The sequence below is a fragment of the Protopterus annectens genome, chromosome 17.part0 (genome assembly GCF_019279795.1).
Source record: "Protopterus annectens isolate FY-2018-M chromosome 17.part0, PAN1.0, whole genome shotgun sequence".
Lineage (NCBI taxonomy): Eukaryota > Metazoa > Chordata > Ceratodontiformes > Protopteridae > Protopterus > Protopterus annectens.
The window spans coordinates 707,660,825-707,683,894 of NC_056751.1; the positions used below are offsets into that span (position 1 = coordinate 707,660,825).

A 23,070-nucleotide genomic window follows, 5' to 3' on the forward strand; every position below is an offset into this window, starting at 1 on the left:
GTTTTGGCAATCTAAATATACAGATGACTGTAAAATCATATTTGTACTTGACATTAAATGATTGATTACTGAACCCAAATCTACATTCATAGCCTTCCAGAGAGCTACCTGATACATGTTGAAAAGGCATAATGATTCCTAACTAGAAAAATCGTTGATTTGGAAAACAGGAGCGGTACAGAAAGGCTTTAAGAATTGTCATTCCATCCTGTCCATTATAGATTTCTTAGAGCTGACATCTCTCTGTTTTGTTATGCACAGTCACACCTGATGCTATTTGAAAGTCTATGCCTGCAATGCACAGCTAAGGGAGATAATGCAAGATGGGGGAACTTATATTAAAAGTAAATCAATATCAGAAAAAGGTAAAATATACTACACAGTACTTTCCAATTTTATGGAATAAAATTAAAAAATAATCTTCTTTAAAAATATATTTTTATATACTTGTGTGTTCGTGTTTGACATTTGAATGTATAATCCTAATACATGCTTATGATTTTTACACAGTTTTCACTAGAGTGTATATTCCTGATAAACAAATAAATGCATACCAATTTCATTTTACTTATTTGCTTGCATACTGAATAAGACAAGAATGAGTGTTCATGAAAATTGAATACATGAAAGGCATTTTTTAAATAAATGGTACAACGTTTTGAGCATGTCTTTTGCTCTTTCTCTTGGACAAGTATTTAGAAATCAGGGTTGGCCTTAGCAACTTGGGGGGGGGGGGTCCTAGTACAATGCTGCTCTGAAAACAAACTAGGCTGTGAATACCAAGTTCTCCATTCCAAATATATTTATTCACATTATTTTTTGCTATTTATGGGAGTTGCAATCCCTAGACACTCATCATGAACTGCTGGCATACAGCTAAAATAATGATCCCTTCTCACACAAACAGCAAGTGTGCAGGTGCAGCTCTAGTGCCAGCGAAGGGCAGCAGGCTGATGATGCAGCTCTAGTGACAGTGAAGGGAAGCAGGCTGATGATGCAGCTCTAGTGACAGTGAAGGACAGCAGGCTGATGATGCAGCTTTAGTGACAGTGAAGTACAGCAGGCTGATGATGCAGCTCTAGTGACAGAGAAGGGCAGCAGGCTGATGATGCAGCTCTAGTGACAGTGAAGGGAAGCAGGCTGATGATGCAGCTCTAGTGACAGTGAAGGACAGCAGGCTGATGATGCAGCTTTAGTGACAGTGAAGTACAGCAGGCTGATGATGTAGCTCTAGTGACAGAGTAGGGCAGCACGCTGATGATGCAGCGCTAGTGACAGAGAAGGGCAGCAGGCTGATGATGCAGCTTTAGTGACAGTGAAGTACAGCAGGCTGATGATGTAGCTCTAGTGACAGAGTAGGGCAGCACGCTGATGATGCAGCGCTAGTGACAGAGAAGGGCAGCAGGCTGATGATGCAGCTCTAGTGACAGAGAAGGGCAGCAGGCGGATGATGCAGATCTAGTGACAGAGAAGGGCAGCAGGCTGATGAGGCAGCTGTAGTGGCAGAGAAGGGCAGCAGGCCGATGGTGCAGCTTTAAACAATCATAAATTAAAGGTGTCATTCAGTATTTCATGGCACCCTTTTATTTAACTACAAAAATGACATTTTCCTGATGCATCCATTTCTTATATTTATCTGTTTACAATACCAAAGATCTTTAACTGGAATACCTAACTAACTTCTACTTTCTTTCAGCCTGGTGAGAAGTGGTCAGCTCCAGATGACAAATGTACTCACTATGACTGCAGCCTACTACATGGACAGTTTATTCCACTCACTACCAGGAAATTATGTGCTGATTTCAACCCTGAGGACTGTGTCTTGGTATGGCATGAGCATTTTAATACTGTTTATATTTCCTTCAGTACACATAATACTTCATTACAGTATGTTTAATAAAATGAGATATTAAAATAGTTTATCAGTGCAAATGAATACACATTCACACTAATGACCTACTTTACATGAAAATTCCATCACTATATGCCTGTTGTGATAAACAGAGAACCTTTTGTTGTATATTCAGTAGAATTTTTAACCAATGATGATCAGTCAAAGTAAGCAGTGATGGATTATGGGAATCCAGAAATGCTAGGTTTATCAAATGCTTAGGGTACATTGTGGTACAAAGTTATAGATCTCAAATACACTTATGTTTATTAAATTAGCATAACCAATGCTTTAAAAGGTCTTCACTGGCTGTTATATACAGGTATTTACTTTGAAAACTGATATTAATTGCAGTCATTAAAGAGAAATATATACATGAAATTTAATTACATTCTGGAAATCCACAAATTTTCTGTCTGGCTTAATCTTATGAGAATTAATTTTCTCTTAGTTTAGATAATCCAGAATTTGTGTTGCATGTGTGTGTGTGTGTGTGTGTGTGTGTGTGTGTGAGTGTGTGTGTGTGTGTGTGTGTGTGTGTGTGTGTGTGTGTGTGTGTGTTCGTGTGTGTGTGTACATGCATATACCTGCATTATTGTGTGTATGTGGATCTTTTATGCAAAAAATATTATTTTTCAAAATACTGTTGGTGTTTCTGTTGCTACATTAAAGAAGGTAATGTCAAGTTAACACAGACAGCATGTAACAGTAATATAGCTTAATTGCAGAAAAGCTTAAATTGTAGACTTTTTTTCTCTGACTCTTTATTTATGTGTGTTACAGGGGAGCATTGAAATGGATGAAGATGGCTGCTGCCATAAATGTAAGTATGCATGTATATCCATACAGACACACACACACACACACACACACACACACACACACACACACATTAAGTTTACACAAACATGCACTCACACAAGCAAATGCACTTGCACACATGTGCATACACTCACATATGCTCACAAATTTGTGTACTGAACATTAATGAAAGTGCACACAGGCTTATATATAGACACACACATATAAATGCCCAGATGCAAATACAAGCACTGAAGCTTACATATATCTATACAGAAACTCAGTACGTCAAAACAATGATAAAACTAAGGCTGGTCCATCATGGAAAAAACAATGTGAATTTCTTTTACATATATATCACACACTGCACTCCAAAAGAGTTGCAATAAAATGGAAACATGTACTCTTGTATCTCATTGTCTGTGAGAGAAAGGATTAACTTAGATCAAAGAAACAATTTTAAGTGTATTCTGCTAATACAGCCAATGTCTATAAAAGGGATACAAATACCTCTGTAGTATTCATCCCTCAAAATAATTCTCAAGAGAGGTGGAGCCTGAATGGCCAACTGAAACCAGCACAGTTTCAGAGCTCTACTAAACTAATATAAAATACAGGAAATTATACCATGACCGGCCGTAGATATGCAAAAACGAGCACGCTGATTGGCCAGCCCAACCAGCGTGCCCATTGTAAATTCAAGACTATACTAACGTAAAACGGTCCAGTCGCCCAGACTTTTTCCATTAGTATATCTCTTTTTTTTCAGAGATAGCAATGGAGAAAGGAAGATCTCTGTTGCTTTTTTTAAAGATATCTTGCTGTTAGAAGAGTTGAAGAACTCGTATAACATAACAAGATATCTTAAAAAAACGCAATGGAGATCTTCCTTTCTACTGAGAAAGGAAGATCTCTGTTGCTTTTTTTTTTAAAGATATCTCACTATGTTATATGAGTTCAACTCCTATAACATAGCGAGGCATCTTTGAAAAAAAAAACAATGGAGATCTTCCTTTCTCCGTTGCTACCTCTACTCAGCACTGATGTAGTGCTTAAGTGTGGGAACATGCCTCTTACGCATGCACAGTACATCACAACTGCCCCAGGATACCGGACAGCTGCAGAAGGACAGCACGGAGGCATTATACAATGCCACTATTTAAGAAAAGTATTTTTTTCTTAAATAATGCCATTGTATAATAGCAATAACCCACTCCTGGGTGTAGGTAATGCTGGATTTACCCACGGTTGTCTTTGTTTGGTCACGAGAGCGAACAAAGCACACCAACCGTGGGTAAATCCAGCATTACCCACACCCAGGCATGGGTTATTGCTTAAATAATTAACATTCTTTAATGAAAATATCTAGACTTTATAGATGAAAGTCTGCTTTATATAATTAGTAACTTTGGTGGAGTTCTGTTGATATTTTCCTGTCAAATTACTTCAGAGACTTTCATATCTTGTGGAAATGAGTAACTCAAAGAATTCTCACTTGGAAACTGCTTTGAGAAAAGAACTGCTGTTAGTGATTACTACCTCACAGGAACTGTCTTTGAAAATGGATGGTTTCAAAGAAAATCTAGAGAATCTCAAAGATAACTTCCAAAAACAAACAGATGTATTTAAGGAATTACTTCAACAGCATCAAAGTAAAATACGAAATATAGAAACGTCCTTAAATGATATAGAGGGAAGGCTCAAGGAAGAGGAAATTCAGAAAGATTTTCTTCTCAAACAAAATACCTGGCTTCTCAACAAAGTGGATGATTTAGAGAACAGAGAGAGAAGAACTAACATCAGAATCTTTGGATTACCTGAAAAAACTGAAGGTGAGGATATTATTTCATTTTTAAACTCATGGATTCCTGAAATTTTAGACCTAAAAAAAGGTTTCTCATATGGTATTGAAAGGGCACATACAGCTTTGGGGAAGCCTTTCTCAACTTCATCCTCTATTCCTCATAGATCAATTATAATAAAATTCTTGTTTTACCTAGACAAGGAACTGGTGCTAAAATCAGCTTGGAGGAAAGGTTCACTGAAATATAATCAGCATTCAATCAGATTTGATAATGAATACTCCACCAGAATATTAGAACAGAGAAAAAAGCTTGGCCTCTTCTAAAGCTGCTTAAACAAAATAACATCAAAGCACATCTTGCCTTTCTAGCTAAAATTAAAACCAGTTACTCAAATGAAATGAGATCCTTTAATATCTTAGAAGAACCCTCTCGCTTCATCAAAAATAATAACATTTTGCCTATTCCTGAGGACATGGACTGGTCATCCCCGTCCTTGAAGAAAACCACTGACAAAAACTTCTGGACTGATGTCAAAAGGAAAAAGCAAAAGAATGATTCCAAAATATCTGTTCCTGTAAAATCCCTCAAAGCATCTACTTCAATGTCTGATGTCTGATATGCTGATTAAATGTTAAGTTTCATTATATGAGTTTATTTAAACCGCTAAAGGATTTATTTAATTATAAGAAGTGTTTCCTTTTCAAACAATGACAAGATTTTCTGTCTACTAATCCCTACTGCATTATAACAGGTAACAAATGCTTGTTTGTTAGAGAATTTTGTTGATTTCTTGGGACTAATGCTGAGTTGCGTGGCTATTGTTCTTTTGTGTTATGGAAGTATAGAGAGGTTATATAATATATTTTTGAGACTAACTGGTACCTCTGAATATAATAATGGATGTCAGCAATAACATCATGACAAATTTATGGTCTGGAAGTATCTGATCCTGTCATTTAAATAATTATTAATTAATCTGTATAATGATGCTTCATTTAATCTAACTTAATTTAATTTATATAACCATATTTTATTATTATTTTGAGGTTATGTCTGTTAATTCACTGGTTCTCTTTCGGATATTTCATGGAGAACCATGACAAGCTATCCCGTCTCATTCATAGTTCAATATAATCAGCTTCATAATCAGCTTCATTGGGTTTTTTTCCTTTTTTTTTTTTTTTTTGACTAAAAGAAAAAAGGAGAGAATGATGAGTTCTTTCAGAATGATGAAGTGAAGCTTTTGTAGGCTCGTGAGGCTTCACGAGCCTAACATTTTAATTTGGTTTACCCTGTCTCTTTAACTGTATTCGTGACCTCATCATTCAACTTACAGGAAGTGAAGTGAGAAATGCTTAATGATAATTAGTAAGTGGAGAAGTGAGTAATCTGACCTATGTGCAAGCAGGGTCATTACTGATTAGTTATTACGTTAGTGTATTTAACTTTAAGGCTTCTGAAACGTTACATATTGCCGTTTAAAAGGAAAATTGTTTAAATAGATATAAATAGACATTGTTTCATGCTAATCCTTGAAGCAGTCGCATTATGCATGTCTATCATATTATCTCACTGTTCAGGCTATGTGAATGAGTGTTGACCTGTTGTCCGTTTCGCAAGGCAATAGATGTGACCTGTATGATTGTGTTTTAAACATAGTTGCGCCTGTGTGTCAATACATGCTAAATGATGCTGCGGGATTGTTGCAAACTATTCTAAAGGTACTTCTGTTAAATATACAAAGTATAAGCTGTACAAATGAATTGCCAGGTCACAATACCTGCGCTGTAGTCTAATTTCTCAGGAAACTGTGTAATTCATTTTGATGTATAATGTTATCATTTGTACTTTATTTGGCACTATTTGTTGAAGTATACTATGGCAATAACCCATGCCTGGGTGTGAGTAATGCGGGATTTACCCACGGTTGGCGTGGTTTGGTCTCGAGGGCGAAGCCCGAGGGACCAAACAAAGACAACCGTGGGTAAATCCCGCATTACCCACACCCAGAAGTGGGTTATTGCTATTATACTATGACATTATTTAAGAAAAGAAATAATTACTTTTCTTAAATAATGGCATTGTATAATGCCTCTTTGCTACCCTTCCGCAGCTGTCTGGTATCCGTGTCAGTTCTGATGTACTGCGCATGCCTACGCAGTACATCAGAGCTGTGGCCAAAAGCAATGGAGAAAGCAAGATCTCTATTGCTTTTTACTGTTTCGCTATGTTAAATGGGTTTAACATAGCGAGACAGCTTTAAAATAAGCAACAGAGATGTCCTTTGCTTATTTTAAAGCTGTCTCACTATGTTAAACCCATTTAACATAGCAAAACAGTAAAAAGCAACGGAGATCTTGCATTCTCCGTTGCTTTTTTTTTTAAACCTGTCTCGCTATGTTAAATGGGTTTAACATAGCGAGACAGCTTTAAAATAAGCAATGGAGCCGTTGCTTATTTTAAAGCTGTCTCGCTATGTTAAACCCATTTAACATAGCCAGACAGGTTTAAAAAAAAGCAACGGAGAAAGCAAGATCTCCGTTGCTTTTTACACACTGTGTCGCTATGTTAAAGGAGTTTAACATAGCGAGACAGCTTTAAAAAAAGCAACGGAGATCTCCGTTGCTTTTTTTAAACCTGTGTTGCTATGTTAAACTCTTTTAACATAGCGAGACAGTGTTTTAAAAGAGACTTATACTAATGGAAAAAGTCCGGGCGACCGGACCTTTTCCATTAGTATAAGTCGATTTACAACGTGCACGCTGGCCAATAAGCGTGCATGTTTTGGAATATTAATGGGGGGTCATGGTATAATAAAAATTTGTCAACAATGCTTCAAGGAAGCAAAGGTTCAACAAAGTAACATCAGGTGTTTGTTGATACAGTAGCAAATGTTTACTCTCAGGTGCTTTAAGGTCAAGTCCAGCAAACACTGGAATTCTACATCTATCTGAGTATACACGGGTCACAATGTGTTCTCCACTGTAAAGCTCATCATACCCAACTGCACAAACAAAACAGATAGACTGCTTCATAAAGACCTTAGAAATGTATTAAGTGCATTCTTGTTCAGTCTAAATCACAAATATAGTCTCCTAAGCACCAGGTGGATATAGGTTGAGACACATTTGTCTGAGCAGAGAGACAGATGGATGTACACCCACCTAATTAATGGCCATATATATAATCTGTTTTACCTGATGCCAGCTCTGAATCAAGGTAGTGAAGGTTTAATGCTATGGCAGGATGTCAACAAGTCTAGAAATATATTCCTTTGCCTACCAATGTAAGCACCATATCTCAAAGAAATTACCATCTTTTTTAAGCCCTTTCAAAATGATATGAACTCTGAAATGCTAAAGCAGAACAGTACACAGCTGATTTATTTATTTATTGTATACCAGTCCAGCGATGACAGCACTGCTTCCATTAGCATGGCATCTTGTGACAAATGTCACCTGATACAGGTCCAGATTTTAGCTCTTGAACAACCTTAGGGCAACAGTTGTTGCTCGAGCAGGAGATGATAAAATCTAACAAAAAATGTCACCTTGTGTACTCTGCATGAGTGGGCATGAACTATTCTAGCTTATGCCATTCTGATTTGCAATATGGCTCATCTATCACACATTTGTAAGGATGCAGGACATCCATTGGCTTTCACAGCCATCACTCATCATTGCAGTGCTGTGTATCACATTAAGGTACACCCACCAATGCTTATACATGGGCCGGGTTACCAGCTCAGAGGAAGTAGACTGTAGGCTTGTTGAGGGAAGATGACAGTTTCACCACAGCATGATGCTTTACCCACCACTGCTTGATATGTAGGATGGTGAATGATTCATGGAAGTATGATCCAGGGGTATTGATGGGGGGTTTCATAAAACCTTTGGTGAATGGAAGTTATGCACCCCGGGCTATGTATCTTAATGCAAACCAGTTGAATCATATACAGTGTATTACAAGTATGAAATATCATGAATATGAAGTGTTTTATAGATAGTTATATGGGATTAACCAGCAGCTCTTAACTTTCAATGCTGTTTACCTTCATTGCTGTTATAAAGATACAATGCACTGGTTAACAGCTTTCTTCATAGCATGTGTCTATCCATAACTACACAGCATTACAAATCTGAATTTCTTAGCATTATGGAAGTGCCTTGTGGATTACAATGCCATTCAATGTGCAACAGAGGTCATACAGCACTGCATTCAGTTTTATACAGCTTGTATATTTAATTTATACTTGGTATTCATTTCTGCAAATGTCTGGTATTGTTTTGTAGTACCCTTTCGAAATGTTGGGCTGTCTGTTGGGCCAGAGTTAGATGTTGCAAGGTGCAGGTGTGGCATGTTTGACATGGAGTACAATTTTGTTGGCGTCATTAGGTACACATTGCTTTGTGAGTGGCAACACTCATGAGTGAAGTATATCATTCTGATGATTTTCTGATGGTAAGGGAGTGGCGTGTGGGTATGGCCCTGTTTTTAGACCCTTGTGCTCTGCATTAGTTTGAGTTTGCTCAAAAGAAGCTAACAAACTTACCCATAGTTCTTTGACTGTAGTGTACCACATTCAAACAGATCACTGTAACATTTATAAATTCTCAAATTGATGTTCTCTGATGTGAGTTATCCAATTTTATGTTGAAGGGCAAAACATTTTTCAGATACTTATATAAATATTGTTTCAATAAAGCATTTGTTTATGTACAAGAAGGAATAATAAGGTGAAAAGGAACACTGATAGAATCCTGAGCTATATTTATCATATAATGTTTATACTACACATCTAGAAGACAAAGTTGGAGTTCAAGAAGAATATCAGTGTCACAATCTGCACTTGAATGTGGTTAGAAACAAACAAGGAAATATGGCATGACTAACAATACGTAGGAGGAGTGGATAAGAGCACTACTGCACCCTGACCAGATCACTCTCTTTATATGTGAAACATGAATTGATCTGTTGGTATGAGCAGGCTTAAGATGACAAACTATGGTTGAATATTCTTTAATAAGGAAAGCAAACATGATTAGAATGATGTAGAGTGTTGTCTGATAAGTGGCAACTCACCGGCTATAAGTTAACCATCAGAATTACAAACTTAATGAAGGTTTAATAATAAAGTACCAAATCCTGACTTCCTTGTAACACAAGTAACATATAATTGTGTAGGCTTGAGACTATATCCATTGTAAATATAACATTCCATATTGTATATACTCATAACTATTACAAATTCAGTCATGATGAACCGCTGTGATACTTACACTTGTTGAATGTCTAGCCACATCTATTTATTTCCTTGGAAATCAATAAAATAATCATTATGAATATTTTAATTTGTGCAGTAGAGATGTTGATTGACTTAACAATACATAGTTAAAGTTTATCTGAATTAGCTTAAGGTTCAACAACACTTCACTATCTTGGATTGAAATAGTACTATATATTCATTCCAACTTATTGTAGTTTGAAATTGATTTTATGGGTTATTAGTAAAAAATAGTTAATAACACTATGATAATATTAAATGGAACATATGAGAAATATTCATTAGATTGTGAGAGATTAAATTTAAACTTCAATAAGTTCATTAAAGAAGTTCTGTCCCTATTTATAAATATTTAGGACAGTTTAGTTATGAATCATTTATACTATAATATAGCTATAAAGTACAACACAATGGTCATTACTAAGTTAATAATGGAATTCTTATATTAAAATCACATACCAGGGCAAATGCTTATATCAGGTCAAAAACACTCCACCAAAGGCAGTTCAAACAAGAGAATCAACTGCAAATGCAGACAAATGTGCCACCTTCTCAGTAATAGTATAGTATAGTATAGTATAGGCAAAAGTAACTAAAATCTCTCTTTATTAAAAGTACTTAAAAACTGACGTGTAGTCAAGAACAGGACAAGCACTTTTGATTATTCAGACCTTCTTCAGATCCTGTTTTCTTAATAAAATTAGCCCTATTTAGCTAATCTAAAAGCCGCTGACACTCCCATATAGATGACATCACTTTAAAGTGGTAAAGCTTTTGTGCATTACTAACTTTTAAATTTAGGACTGTGCTCTCTGAGAATAGGCTTTAAGGGTACTATTCCATTTAGTCCTGATGGATGATCTGCCCTTAGATCCATTATCCATCTTGTTTCTTCAGCCTCTGTTTTATTAAACAAATCTCCACCTCATATGGATTCTTTAATATGTGATAGAGACATTAATCTGAATGAATGATTACTAAATTTGAAAACATGCTGGAAAAGGGCATTACTTTCCACTTTGTTTCTTATGTCTGAAACATGTCTAAGAATGCATTCTTTTAGCATTCTATTGGTCTTGCCTATGTAAAAGGCCTTGCAGAGCATTCAGGTTGCAACATATATAATGTTTTTACTATTGCAGTTTACCCAAGGGCGGCCACGGTGATGCAGCAGTTAGCATTGCCATCTCACAGCAAGATTTTCTCTGGTTTGATTCTCAGCTGGGGTGCCTTCTGTGTGGAGTCTGCATGTCCTCCCTGTGGTCGCATGGGTTTCCTCCAGGTGCTCTGGTTTCCTCCCACATCCCAAAGACATGCAGTAGGTGGATTGGACACTAAATTGTCCCTAGGTGTGTGTGTGTGTGTGTGTGTGTGTGTGTGTGTGTGTGTGTGTGTGTGTGTGTGTGTGTGTGTGTGTGTGTCTGTGAGTATGTGTGTGTGTGTGTGTGTGTGTGTGTGTGTGTGTGTGTGTGTGTGTGTGTGTGTGTGTGTGTGTGTGTGTGTGTGTGTGTGTGTGCCTTCTGTTGAAGGTTGGGCGCCGGGCTGGCAACTCAACACCATAAACCTCCACTGCCAATCATGAGCGCTGTGGTGACCCCTAACCGGGAAAAGCCGAAGGAAGAAGACTATTGCAGTTTACCCATCCATGGAAACTATAATCCCTGTTGGTTTCCGGGTGCACAAAAACATTACTTGTATTAATCAGGGGACATGCCTTGCAAAAACCACATTTGCGGGTACCCTTACTTATTTTCTGAGAAACACTTACTTCCTTTGATCTACTTTCATCCTTCCCATCTTTCTGACATAGCAGTATTTTAAGGTTCTTTTTATTTTTATAAAAAAAACTTGGATTCTCTCCTACTAGTTCCTTGATTTTGCGATCAGATGTTAAGACAGGCCAATATTTCTTGATCGCATTACATATTGCTGCATTTTCAGTAGCATAAGTAAGTGTACATCTTAGCTTACTATTATCAGTATTTCTTTCTCTAATCTGTTTTATACCTTGTTGATGCCTTCTCGAGTAATAAGGCTGTCCTTTCTGTTTTCATAAGACCAATGCTTGTTCTTTGCTCTTACACATTCTTTTCTCTTCGTAGCCTCTTCCCATGAAGTTGTCCAGAAATTTCTCCTGTTCATCTAAGAAGACATCTTCATCAGTGCAGAGCTTAGAAATATGAGCAACCTGGTTATCTACTATGTTGATAAATATATGCCTAGGATGCATGCTAGTATAGTGCAGCATATGGTTCCGCCACATCAGTTTCCTATACGCTGTTGTTTTTATACCTTTAGCAAGATCTAGCATTAGTTTTACATCCAAGAATTTAATTTCATATCTTGAACTCTTCACATCAAATTTCAGAAAGGTGGTTATACTGGATAAAAAAAAAAATCAATATACTCCTTAAGTGATGTCTCATTTACTTCCCAGACAATAAAAGTATCATCCACAAATCTATTATATAATAGTAAGTTTTCTCTCCATGTTTCTCACATCTTCATACCACTCCTTCTCCCACTGGGCAAGTACTAGATTGGCATAACTATTGGCACAGGGGGTCCCCATCACCACCCCCCCATCTCTTTCAATAGTCGGTATTTCCATATACAAATACATTGTTGTCCAGAACTATGTCTAAGAGATAGCAAATCAATCTGGTATTCAATAGTTCTCTACTTGCAAATTTGTGAATAGACTCTATGCCATACTCATATAAACTATAAAATATAAAATAAACTATTCACATCCATTCTTACCAATAGTAAGCCTTCAAAGGACTTCCTAGATTCCATTTTTGCATATAGCTGTTGCAAAAATTGTGCAGTCTTTCACAACCGAATTCGCTTTATGCATAAGTTTTTTTTAGTTGATCTTCTAAATAAATGGATACGGGTTCAGTTATCCATCCTCTACCCGCTACTATCGGGTGCATTGGTGGTTCAAAGCAGTCCTTATGTATCTTAGGCAGGCCACTTATGGAAGGTACTGTCGGATATAAAACTTCAAAATAGTCAAACAACTCTCTTGTTAGCAGTCTGTTCATTAACATTTTGTACAGTGTATCCTGCACATTAGCTAATAACACATTCAGGTCCTTTTTATTTATTATTGAATAGGTATCCTTGTTGCTTAACATTTCTTCCATCTTAAAGACATATTTTGAAGAATCCATTACCACAATTGCCCCACCTTTGTCTGCTGATCTTATCACAATGTCACGCCTTTGTTGCAGTTCCTTCAACCCTTTGAACTCTTCTTTGGTCAAGTTGTAATAGTGTTTAGTTCTGTTCCCTTGTCTGAATCCAGAAATCTCATTCTCACATAGTTGAACAAACATGCCCACAACCGGATGTGTTAGTAGAACAACACTACAAGGTTTTTTGAAATGACATCTATCTTTTGTTCCAGCTTCATCATTATTCCCAAAGATATATTTCAGGGTGAAATTCCATCCAAAACATTTCAAGTGCGTTACTATTTCATGTAACGGTGATGGCATTGATGGTATAAAACTCAGTCCTTTCTCAAGTAGGTTCAGTTGTTCCTTAGTTACTGCTGCTTCTGAAATGTTAACTACAATTCAATGCATATGTTCTTTCAATAGACCTTTCTTTTCTTTTCCTCTCTGCTTGCAGACCTGGGACTCTGTGGAGCTTTTGTCTGTAATAAATAAGGTAGCTGTTCTAGTAGTGGTAGATGTGTTGAGCCTTTCTTGGGAATGGTTCCTATTACATTACTAACATCAAAATCTCAAGGAACTAGTAGGAGAGAATATCTGAGTTTAGTGTATAAAAATAAAAAGAACCTTAAAGGACTGCTATGTCAGAAAGATGGGAAGAATGACAGTAGTACAAAGGAAGTAGGTGTTTCTCAGAAAATAAGTAAGGGTACCAGCAAATGTGTTTTTTGCAAGGTATGTCCCCTGATTAATACAAGTAATGTTTTTGTGCACCCGGAAACCAACAGGGATTATAGCTTTCATGGATAAGTAAAGTGCAATAGTAAAAACATTATATATGTCGCAACCTGCACACTCTGCAAGGCCTTTTACATAGGCAAGACCAACAGAATGCTAAAAGAATGCATTCTTAGACATGCTTCAGACATAAGAAACAAAGTGGAAAGCAATGCCCTTTTCCAGCATGTTTCCAAATTTAGCAATCATTCATTCAGATTAATAGCTCTATCACATATTAAAGAATCTATATGAGGTAGAGATTTGTTTAATAAAACAGAAGCTGAAGAAACATGATAGATAATGGATCTAAGGGTAGATCATCCACCAGGACCAAATGGAATAGTACCCTTAAAGCCTATTCTCAGAGAACGTAGTCTTAAATTTAAGAGTTAGTAATGCACAAAAGCTTTACCACTTTAAAGTGATGTCATCTATATGGGAGTGTCAGCAGCTCTTAGATTAGCTAAAAAGGGCTAATTTTATTAAGAAAACAGGATCTGAAGAAGGTTTGAATAACCTAAAGCGCTTGTCCTGTTCTTGACTACACATCACTTTTTAAGTACTTTTAATAGAGATATTTTAGTTACTTTTGCCTATACTATACTATGCTATACTATACTATACTATACTATACTATACTATACTATACTATACTATTACTGAGAAGGTGGCACATTCAAATACATTTGCAGGGCAAATGCTTAAGTATTTATACTATTCCTAGCTTGACAGAACATCTCAGTTTCATGTTTAATCTATAAAGAAGATCAACAAATCCTGGTATGTTATATAACTAAAATGACACAATCTAGTATGTAACTATAAGCTAGTCTTCCAAATACAAAACATTTTCTTTAGAGCTCAGATGAAGTTGGAAGACAAGTCATGAGAGATAGTCTAATAGATCTATGTTTATCTGTTAGACTAGGAATGACTTTCATTCCATGTTTGGTATGGGTTAATATTTTTATTATTAGATTAATTTTATCAAATATAATATTACTTAAGTTATTCTTTCTTTTTTTTTTTTCAAATATATTTTTATTGAATTTTTCAAACTTTTCAAACATACAAAGGAAAAAACTGTAAGTCATTGCAGGAAGCAGTAAAGTATAGGTATATATGTAACAGTTAGTGCAAAAACTATGCATTTAGAACACAGCAGTTATCTTACAGGGAAGCTTACATCTTAGAGACCAATATAAGCAGTAAAGACCACCCCCAATAACCTATTACAGTCAAAGTCTAGAGATACAAATGGAAAGTGGCTTGAAAGGAAGACTATATGACTGCCTTAAGAAGAAAGAAAAGCAGTAAGGAGGGTATAACCATAAAAACAACTATTTACACCATGTACTTGTATTTATACCATATTTACAACATATTTACACCATTGATGCCAGAGGATAACAAAATGATATAACAAAATATTTTGTAAAATCAAAAGTTACCATGTGATGGTAAAACGTCTAATGGTTATAGGGCCAGAAATTATACTGATGGAGGTTTTCCTGGAATGTAGTGTTAGAGACCCACATTTTTGAAGATTATTTAGTTTGGATTAGGTCAAAAAGTCTACACCAGTAATTCTGAAAATATTTTTTTTCTTTTTGTTATTATTGCATAACTTATGTGCATATATATATATTTGATTGCCATTGATGTAAATTTTTCCCAAGCTATTGTTGAGGGATTGGCCCAGTTCTTGGCTATAAAATATTTGAGAAGGGCACAGGCCGTAACACAGATGTGACGATGGATACCCTTAAGAGATTTAGGGATAATATTTAAAATCATAGTTTGCCAAGAGAATGTGGTTTTTTTCGTATCCCATTTTTTCCATCTGAGTTCTGAGACAACACCAAAGTTTGTAAATATTCTTACAGCTCCAAAAGATGTGAAGTATATCTACGTGTGGGAGGGAACAGAATGAACAGGTTAGGTTTTTATTGTATCCGAATTTCAGTAAGACTGCTGGGGTATAGTATGAATTGTTGTTTATCATAAGCTGAGTGTAAATTAGGTTTTTGAAGGGGGTTAAATTCAGGGTATTATTGATTGCTTCGCACTTAGACTCCATAGAAATTTCTCCTTGTATACAGTCCCAATATTTGGAAAATAGAAGTGAATGATTATACTTAATGCTTGACACAAGTTTATAGGTGTTCAAAATCATTTTGTTCCATAGGGAGAGTGATTTAATGATAGATTGTGATACTGTAATGTCTTGCTCCTTCACTCTATAGTAAGAGAATTTTTGTTTTATAAGTGAGCTAATTTGCCTTAAGATAGGATCATATTTGTTAGGAGCACCAAATAAAGCTTTGACCTTGGCAACATTTTTAGAGTTATAGAAGTGCCAGACTATGGCTTTCTTAACAATAGGGAAGTTTGTTAGATCAATCATTTTATTATTGATTTTTAAGTTAGGGTTTAGGTGAATAGGTTGGAGAATGGGAATAGTATTATGTAAATTTAAGGAGGTCATCAGAGTTTGAAAGATGCAAATTTTGTTTTTTAGTGTAGGCAAGGTCTTGAACTTGTAGTCACCATCAGGTGCAAGAAAAGGGACAGCATATGGATTGAGTTTTAACGAATATATATAATTGCACCAGATTTTGATCCAGGTTGGGTACCAAGTTTCAGCAGAGGGGTCATAGCAGGCTATTTGAATTAGACGGCTAGCATTAATGATGTCGTAATATAAATTAAAATCTGGGAGACTTAAACCGCCTTTGTTCTTTGGGGTAATTAGATTCCTGTATGATATTCTGGTTGATTTAGGGAACCATAAAAACTTTGAGATTGTGGTTTCCATTTTTCTGAAAAAAATTTTGGAACATTTAAGAAGATGGATTTAAGATGAAAAAGGATTCTAGGCAAAATATTAATTTTAATGATAGCAGATTTTGATAGCAAAGAAAGATTAATGTTTTTCCATTTAGTTAGATCATTATTTATCTGTCCCAGACTCTATATAGGTTTACTTTTATTAGTTCTTGGTGAGGGTGTGTGAAATTTATTCCTAGGTATTTAATTGTATATTTGAGAGGAATGTCAGACAGGGGGAAGTAATATTCTAAATGGTTTACAGGGTTTAATGGAAAAATAGATGATTTAGCAGGGTTTAATTTATAATTAGCAGCCTCAGCAAGAAGATTAATAGAATTTCGAATTTTATGAAGATCGGTGTTGGGAAGCTCAAAATAGATGTTTAGGTCATCTGCAAACGCAGAATAATTTATATCAATGTTGAAGACTTTTGGGATATGGTGATAAGTGTTTTGTTTAACCCAGAGAAGGAAAGGTTCCAGATATAAATTAAAAAGATAAGGTGAGAGTGGGCAACCCTGCCTAGTGCCGTTGGTAATTTTAATAGGGCGTGATAAAGTTTTATTTATATACAGGGGAGTAGAGGCATTGTTATAAAGCATCTTAATAGTGTTGATAATCAGATCAGGAAAGTTAAAGAATTTCATGGTTAGATAAAGAAAGTTTAGATCGATGTTATCAAAGGCTTTGGTAGCATCTAGGGTGAGTGTATAACGCGGGTGGTTATCACTTTTTAGAAACAACATTAATGTGTTTAAGGTAAGAGTATTGTCACACAGCTGCCTCTGTTTCATAAATCCCAACTGTTCAGGAGAAATGACTGTAGTTATAACTTTCTGAATTCTATTAGCAAAAATGGCAGATAAGATTTTGATGTCAACGTTAATAAGGGCGATGGGCCTATAGCAGAGAGGGTTGGACTTGTCAGAGTTTGGTTTTGGGATGAATATTGTTTTCGAATTGTTCATATACTTATCAGTAATCCCTTTCAAGATGATATAATTATACATAGCAAGGAGAGTTTTAGAAAGGTGACGACTAAAAGTTTTATAAAATTCTCCTGTAAAGCCATCAGGACCTGGCTCCTTATTTGGTTTAAGCTTTTTAATAGCTAGCATTATTTCATTCAGTGTTATGGGGCTGTTTAGAAGGGTGTTTTGTGCGAAGGATAATTTTGGAACAGATAGCTCATTTAGGAATTTTTTGAGCATTTCATTTGGGGTCTGGTTTTGGGGATTATAGATTTCAGTGAAGATATTTACAAAAGAGTTAACAATATCTTCATTACTGTATAAGTTTTTCCCTTTGTATTTTATTTCATTAATATAGTTTGGTCCCTCTTTGATGTTTATGAGTCCAGCTAGTGTTCTGGAGGGGGTTTGGGCCCATTCCGAATATCTGTGAAGGAGTTTGAGTTCTACCAAGATTGATTTTGTTAGTGAAATTAGTAAATTTTATTTTTGTATCACATGTGATTTCTTTTCCAGTTCAGGAGAAAAATCCTTTTGTAGTTGTGCATCAGTCATCTTTTGCTCATTGTTGAGGTTATTGATGTACAATTTCTCTTTTTGTTTTATAATAAGATGATTTTTGTATGAGTATTCCTCTGATGACCGCTTTGGCCGTAGCCCATTGGATATCTAAGGGGATGGTGGATAAACAAGATTCTGCATCAAATTGTTTAGATAATCATTAATTTCCTACAGAACATCTTCTTTTTTAAGAATGTTACTGTTTAGTGACCAAGTAGGACTACTACCATTGCGAATCAGGTGGTGAGTGGGATTAATACAAAGTGAGACATTCGAGTGGTCGGATATACATCTAGCCTCAAGGGCAAAGTTTGTAATTTTGTTTGAAAAGATATCAGAGACCAAAAAATAATCAATTCTGGACCAGACTTTATGCAAAGCCGAATAAAACGTGAACTTATTTAGCTTTCTGTCATGGTCAAATATTAAAAAAGGGTCAACTAAGTTGAAGCTATTTATCAAATCCTGAATAGATGCAGTTACTTGCGAGGGCTGTTTCCTGTTTTTATTTGAACTATCATTCAAGGGGTCCATGAGTACATTCCAATCACCACCGATAATGAAAAGATGATTGGAAATTGAAGTAGTAGATTATGTATTTCATAGAAAAATAAGTGCTGGTTTGTACAAGGGCTATATAGGTTTAAGAAAAGTAAAGGGGATTTTACCTGAGGGTATGAGCAGGAAAATAAACACCATCTACCATTTGGGTCAAATTTAGTAATTAGCACTTCACCAGGAAAGGATTTTTTAACTATTATTACAGTGCCTTTTGATGCAAGACTATTCCCTGCTGATATCACAAGCTTAATCCAATTTCTTTTTTTAATATTATCCCATTGAACATTTGTCGTATGGGTCTCCTGTAAAAAGACGATGTTGGATTTATACTGAAAAATCAGGTGCATAACTAGTTTCTTTTTATTGATTTCTTGAAGCCCATTTACATTCCAGGAATTCACACTAATCATCATAATTAGATTCAAAATGTAGATATATGCTAGGATAAACTAAGAAAAAAGCCTTACTTTATATATGACAGAAAGTGTAATGTGGTAGTAAATCATATTCTGGCATCCATGCTCCTTACCATAAACCCCGTGCCTAACCACCTTTCTCCCTGAGTCATTTGTGAAAAAGTTTTAGATAGATACAAGTGATCTGTTTTTAAATATTTTCCCTTATGAAGAATAATACAAGAACAGAGCAGGGAGACATATAAACTAACATCAACAGTCCAAGCACCAACAAACATTGGACGACTACACCATCATGCCACTCTATTCTTTCTTTCTTATAAGCCTGACTTAAGTCTTATTTTATTCTCTCTTACAAAATAAATCTGCTTGATTATATTATTTAAAATATCACAAAACAAAATAGTTCTTATGCTGTCAGAGGGGACTAGTGTATTAGGAAAGACTATTTATATAGATTTAATTTTCAGTAACAGTCTAAGATGGACTTAACATTGTTATCATTAAATACTAATGGCTTAAACAATCCAAGTAAGAGATCCAATCTGTTAAGGTATCTAAAATTAAACAAAGCTCTGGTAATCTTTCTTCAGGAAACTAATTTTAAAATAAACCATAATAATATATGCAGCCCCAATGAATATATGACTTTAGTTCATTCCTGTTATAAATCAAAGTCCAGAGAAGTGGCAATCCTATGGAAAAATAATAGTATTGTTTTGACATTATCCACAAATATGCAGACAAAGATGGCCTTTTAGCTCTCCTTATACTGAAATTCAATAATAGGATATGGACATTATTTAATGTATATTGGTTCCCTGGCATGGGAGTAGGGACTGCAAAAAAAATTTAGACCTTATTGCTAACAATTATAAAGGTAATTTAATAATAGGAGGATATTTTAATTGTATTCTTGATACCTCTAAAACCAGTAGCAAGAGGCCTCTTTGCCTATCTTCTACTGCAAAGCTCCTAAAAAGATGGACAGAAGCTTTCAATTTACAACACATTTAAAATTAAAGGTGATAACTCATTAATATTTTCTCACCAAGACTATAGATTTGGTACCCAAACCAAAATAGATAAAATATATGTTTCTAGGGACATACATTCAAAAATGTCCACTTTTTCAATAATTCTATACCCACCCTCCAGTTGTAACTCCCTAATTATGACATTTCAAATGGAGTTTAAACCATTAACCATCACATCCAGAATTCCATATTACATCACAAAAATGAAAGAATTCAAACCCTGATTATTATCAGAACTCCAGTTCTTTCTAGAAACTAACTATACTTCGGAGGTTAATATAGTTATTATATGGGACTCACTAAAAGCGTATATATATATATATATATATATATATATATATATATATATATATATATATATATATATATATATGGCAAAACACTAAGCTGGTTTAAAAATAAAATTAAAGAATGGGAATTAGAATTGCAGGAACTACAATCTCAACTCTTATTATTTAAATCTAAAAAGACCATAAAGTCTTCTGGTAATAAAAATACAGGATCTAAACAAAAAATATAATGAAATTTTGAACCACAAGACTAATCTAGCTTTTAGAGAGATTAAAGTTAAACTTTTTTGTAAATTCACCTAAACACCTGCATAATCTATGAAATTTAAAATACAATCTAAAGCTAACAATATTGTTAATATTCTCCATGAGGGGAAGAATTAAAAAAGTTTCAGTTATAGGTGATATTCTTGATGCCTTTAAACATCATTATATCGAACTTTATATAAAAATGAAATTTTTTCAATCAATCAATTGAATCTGGAAGAAATTTCCACTAAACTAAAAAAAACCCTGAATAATTAAACTTAGATCTTCAAAGACCAATCTCACATAAAGAAGTCATTGATAAAATAAAAGGAAGTAAAACTTAATAAAACCCCTGGGATAGATAGCATAATTATAGAAATGTATAAACTTTTTCCTATCTCCATAACTTCTTTTTTCCATAAAACACTATTTGATGTTCAAACACAAGGTGCAATTCTTCCTTCTTAGAGATATTCTTTAATCACCACAATTTTAAAGGGAAATAACCAGTCTATTGTGGCTCTTATAGACCAATATCATTACTAAATAATGATTATAAGATATTTATGTCAATTTTAGTTGATAGAATAAAAATTCCTTTACAACAAATAATTAACAATGATTAAACTGGATTTATATGTAATAGACATACACAAGACAATATTAAAATAATTATAACCCTAATAGAATTCTTAAATAGGGAAAATCAAGAAGCATTAATAATTGGATTAGACATAAAGAAGGCCTTTGACTCCTTAAGATGGGATTATCTATTTAAAATTTTAGTCTTATTTGATTTTCCCCCTCCTTTAATTCACTCATAAAGAACGTTTTATGAAAATAATTTAGCCTATGTTAAATTAGGACCTTTCCCTTCAGAATCTATCCATCTAACAAAAGGAACTAAGCAAGGTTGCCCCACTTCCCCTATTCGCTTTGCATTGGCTATAGAAATACTTTCTGTTTTGATAAGAAACAGCCCCAAGATAAAAGGTATATATTTATACGATCAATACAATTTAAAAAAAATATTGTTTGCAGATGATGTACTTCTCACAGTTCCTAAATCAAAAAAGGTATTAAATGAAGTGGATTTATTAATTGAGAAGTTCCACATGATATCAGGACTCCACTTCAGTAAATCAAAATGAGAATCATATTATTTGCAAACAAGTTCCCACTTTAAATTGCTTAGGAATTATATTGTGTAAAGATATGGAAAAATAATAAATGTAAATTATAATAGCATTATCAATACAATAAAAAGTTATGTGAAAAAATGGAATAAAATGTTCTTGACCTTTGAAGACAGACATCAATTGATAAAGATGATCTTACTTCCTAAGATTCTTTATGTAGCCCAGGCTATTCTGATGATTCCTGAGAGACATTTTCTCAAGGAAATAAACACGTCTACTTAAATTTTTATGGTCATCTAAAAGAAATAGAGTTGCTCTTGTACACCATATTCAACTGTGGGAACAAAGACGGCTAAACTTTCCGAACATCAAGACTTGTATAAAAGCGTCTGTATTTAAAACCATTATATACTGGATAAATCCCAATTACTCCTCTAAATGGAAAGAGTTATATTCTGTTATAATAACAAATGATAATACCATGTTACAAAATCTCCCAGTAACAGGCAATACTAACAAACTATGGTTTTATTATGTACAAATATACAATATAATATACTAAAACTCACTACATTGAATATAATTAATATCTCTTTAATATTTTTAGGAAATTTGTTAATGTAACTCTTGATATAAAACTTTGGTTTTATCTATTAATTCCATTTATCATTACTAAGACTTTTCCTGATAGAGTAAACAGAGATGTTCTCATTTCTTGGAAATACAACAATTTTATTTGCTGGCTACAGTGCATTAGAGATTTAAATATCCTGGATGTTCAATACATAAAGACACAATATGAAATGACAAATCAAGACTGGCTACTGCTTCAGAGTGTACTAACATATTCTCAGGACCTATGTAGAATAATTAACAATTATTTTTTTAAAACTACCCCAACATTCATAAGCTGGCTATTTGGAATTATATATAATAATTACAATATGAAGAATATCATTTCAAATATATAGAGAGAATTAATAATGTATAAAACAATACCCAAATCAACTTATTGGCAATATATCACAAAAGGACAACCTATATGCTTAACATCAGAAAATAAATCAAACATTTTGCTATCTGTTAAACTAACATCTAATTCTCAGTTGTTGTTGTGTCTTTCGGCTTTTCCCGGTTAGTGGTCGGCACAGCGGAACTCCGGTCCGCTAATGATTGGCAGTAGATTTTTATGTGCCAAGTTGCCAGCTCTGATGCACAACCTTCAACGAAGGTACGCCCATTCACGCATGTCTCCACACAGAAGACGC

The 23,070-nt window shown here is 34.6% G+C and overlaps 1 protein-coding gene across 42 annotated transcripts in view; it reads left to right on the plus strand.

The window, feature by feature from the left end:
* Positions 1-23,070, plus strand: part of LOC122791684 (mucin-2-like) — a 732,148-nt gene that overhangs the window by 701,111 nt on the left and 7,967 nt on the right. For all 42 annotated transcript variants that reach the window (XM_044059549.1, XM_044059571.1, XM_044059534.1 and 39 more), the window contains 2 exons: positions 1,697-1,825; positions 2,675-2,714. In XM_044059549.1, coding sequence (XP_043915484.1) covers positions 1,697-1,825; positions 2,675-2,714 — 169 coding nt within the window. The remainder of the gene's footprint in view (positions 1-1,696; positions 1,826-2,674; positions 2,715-23,070) is intronic.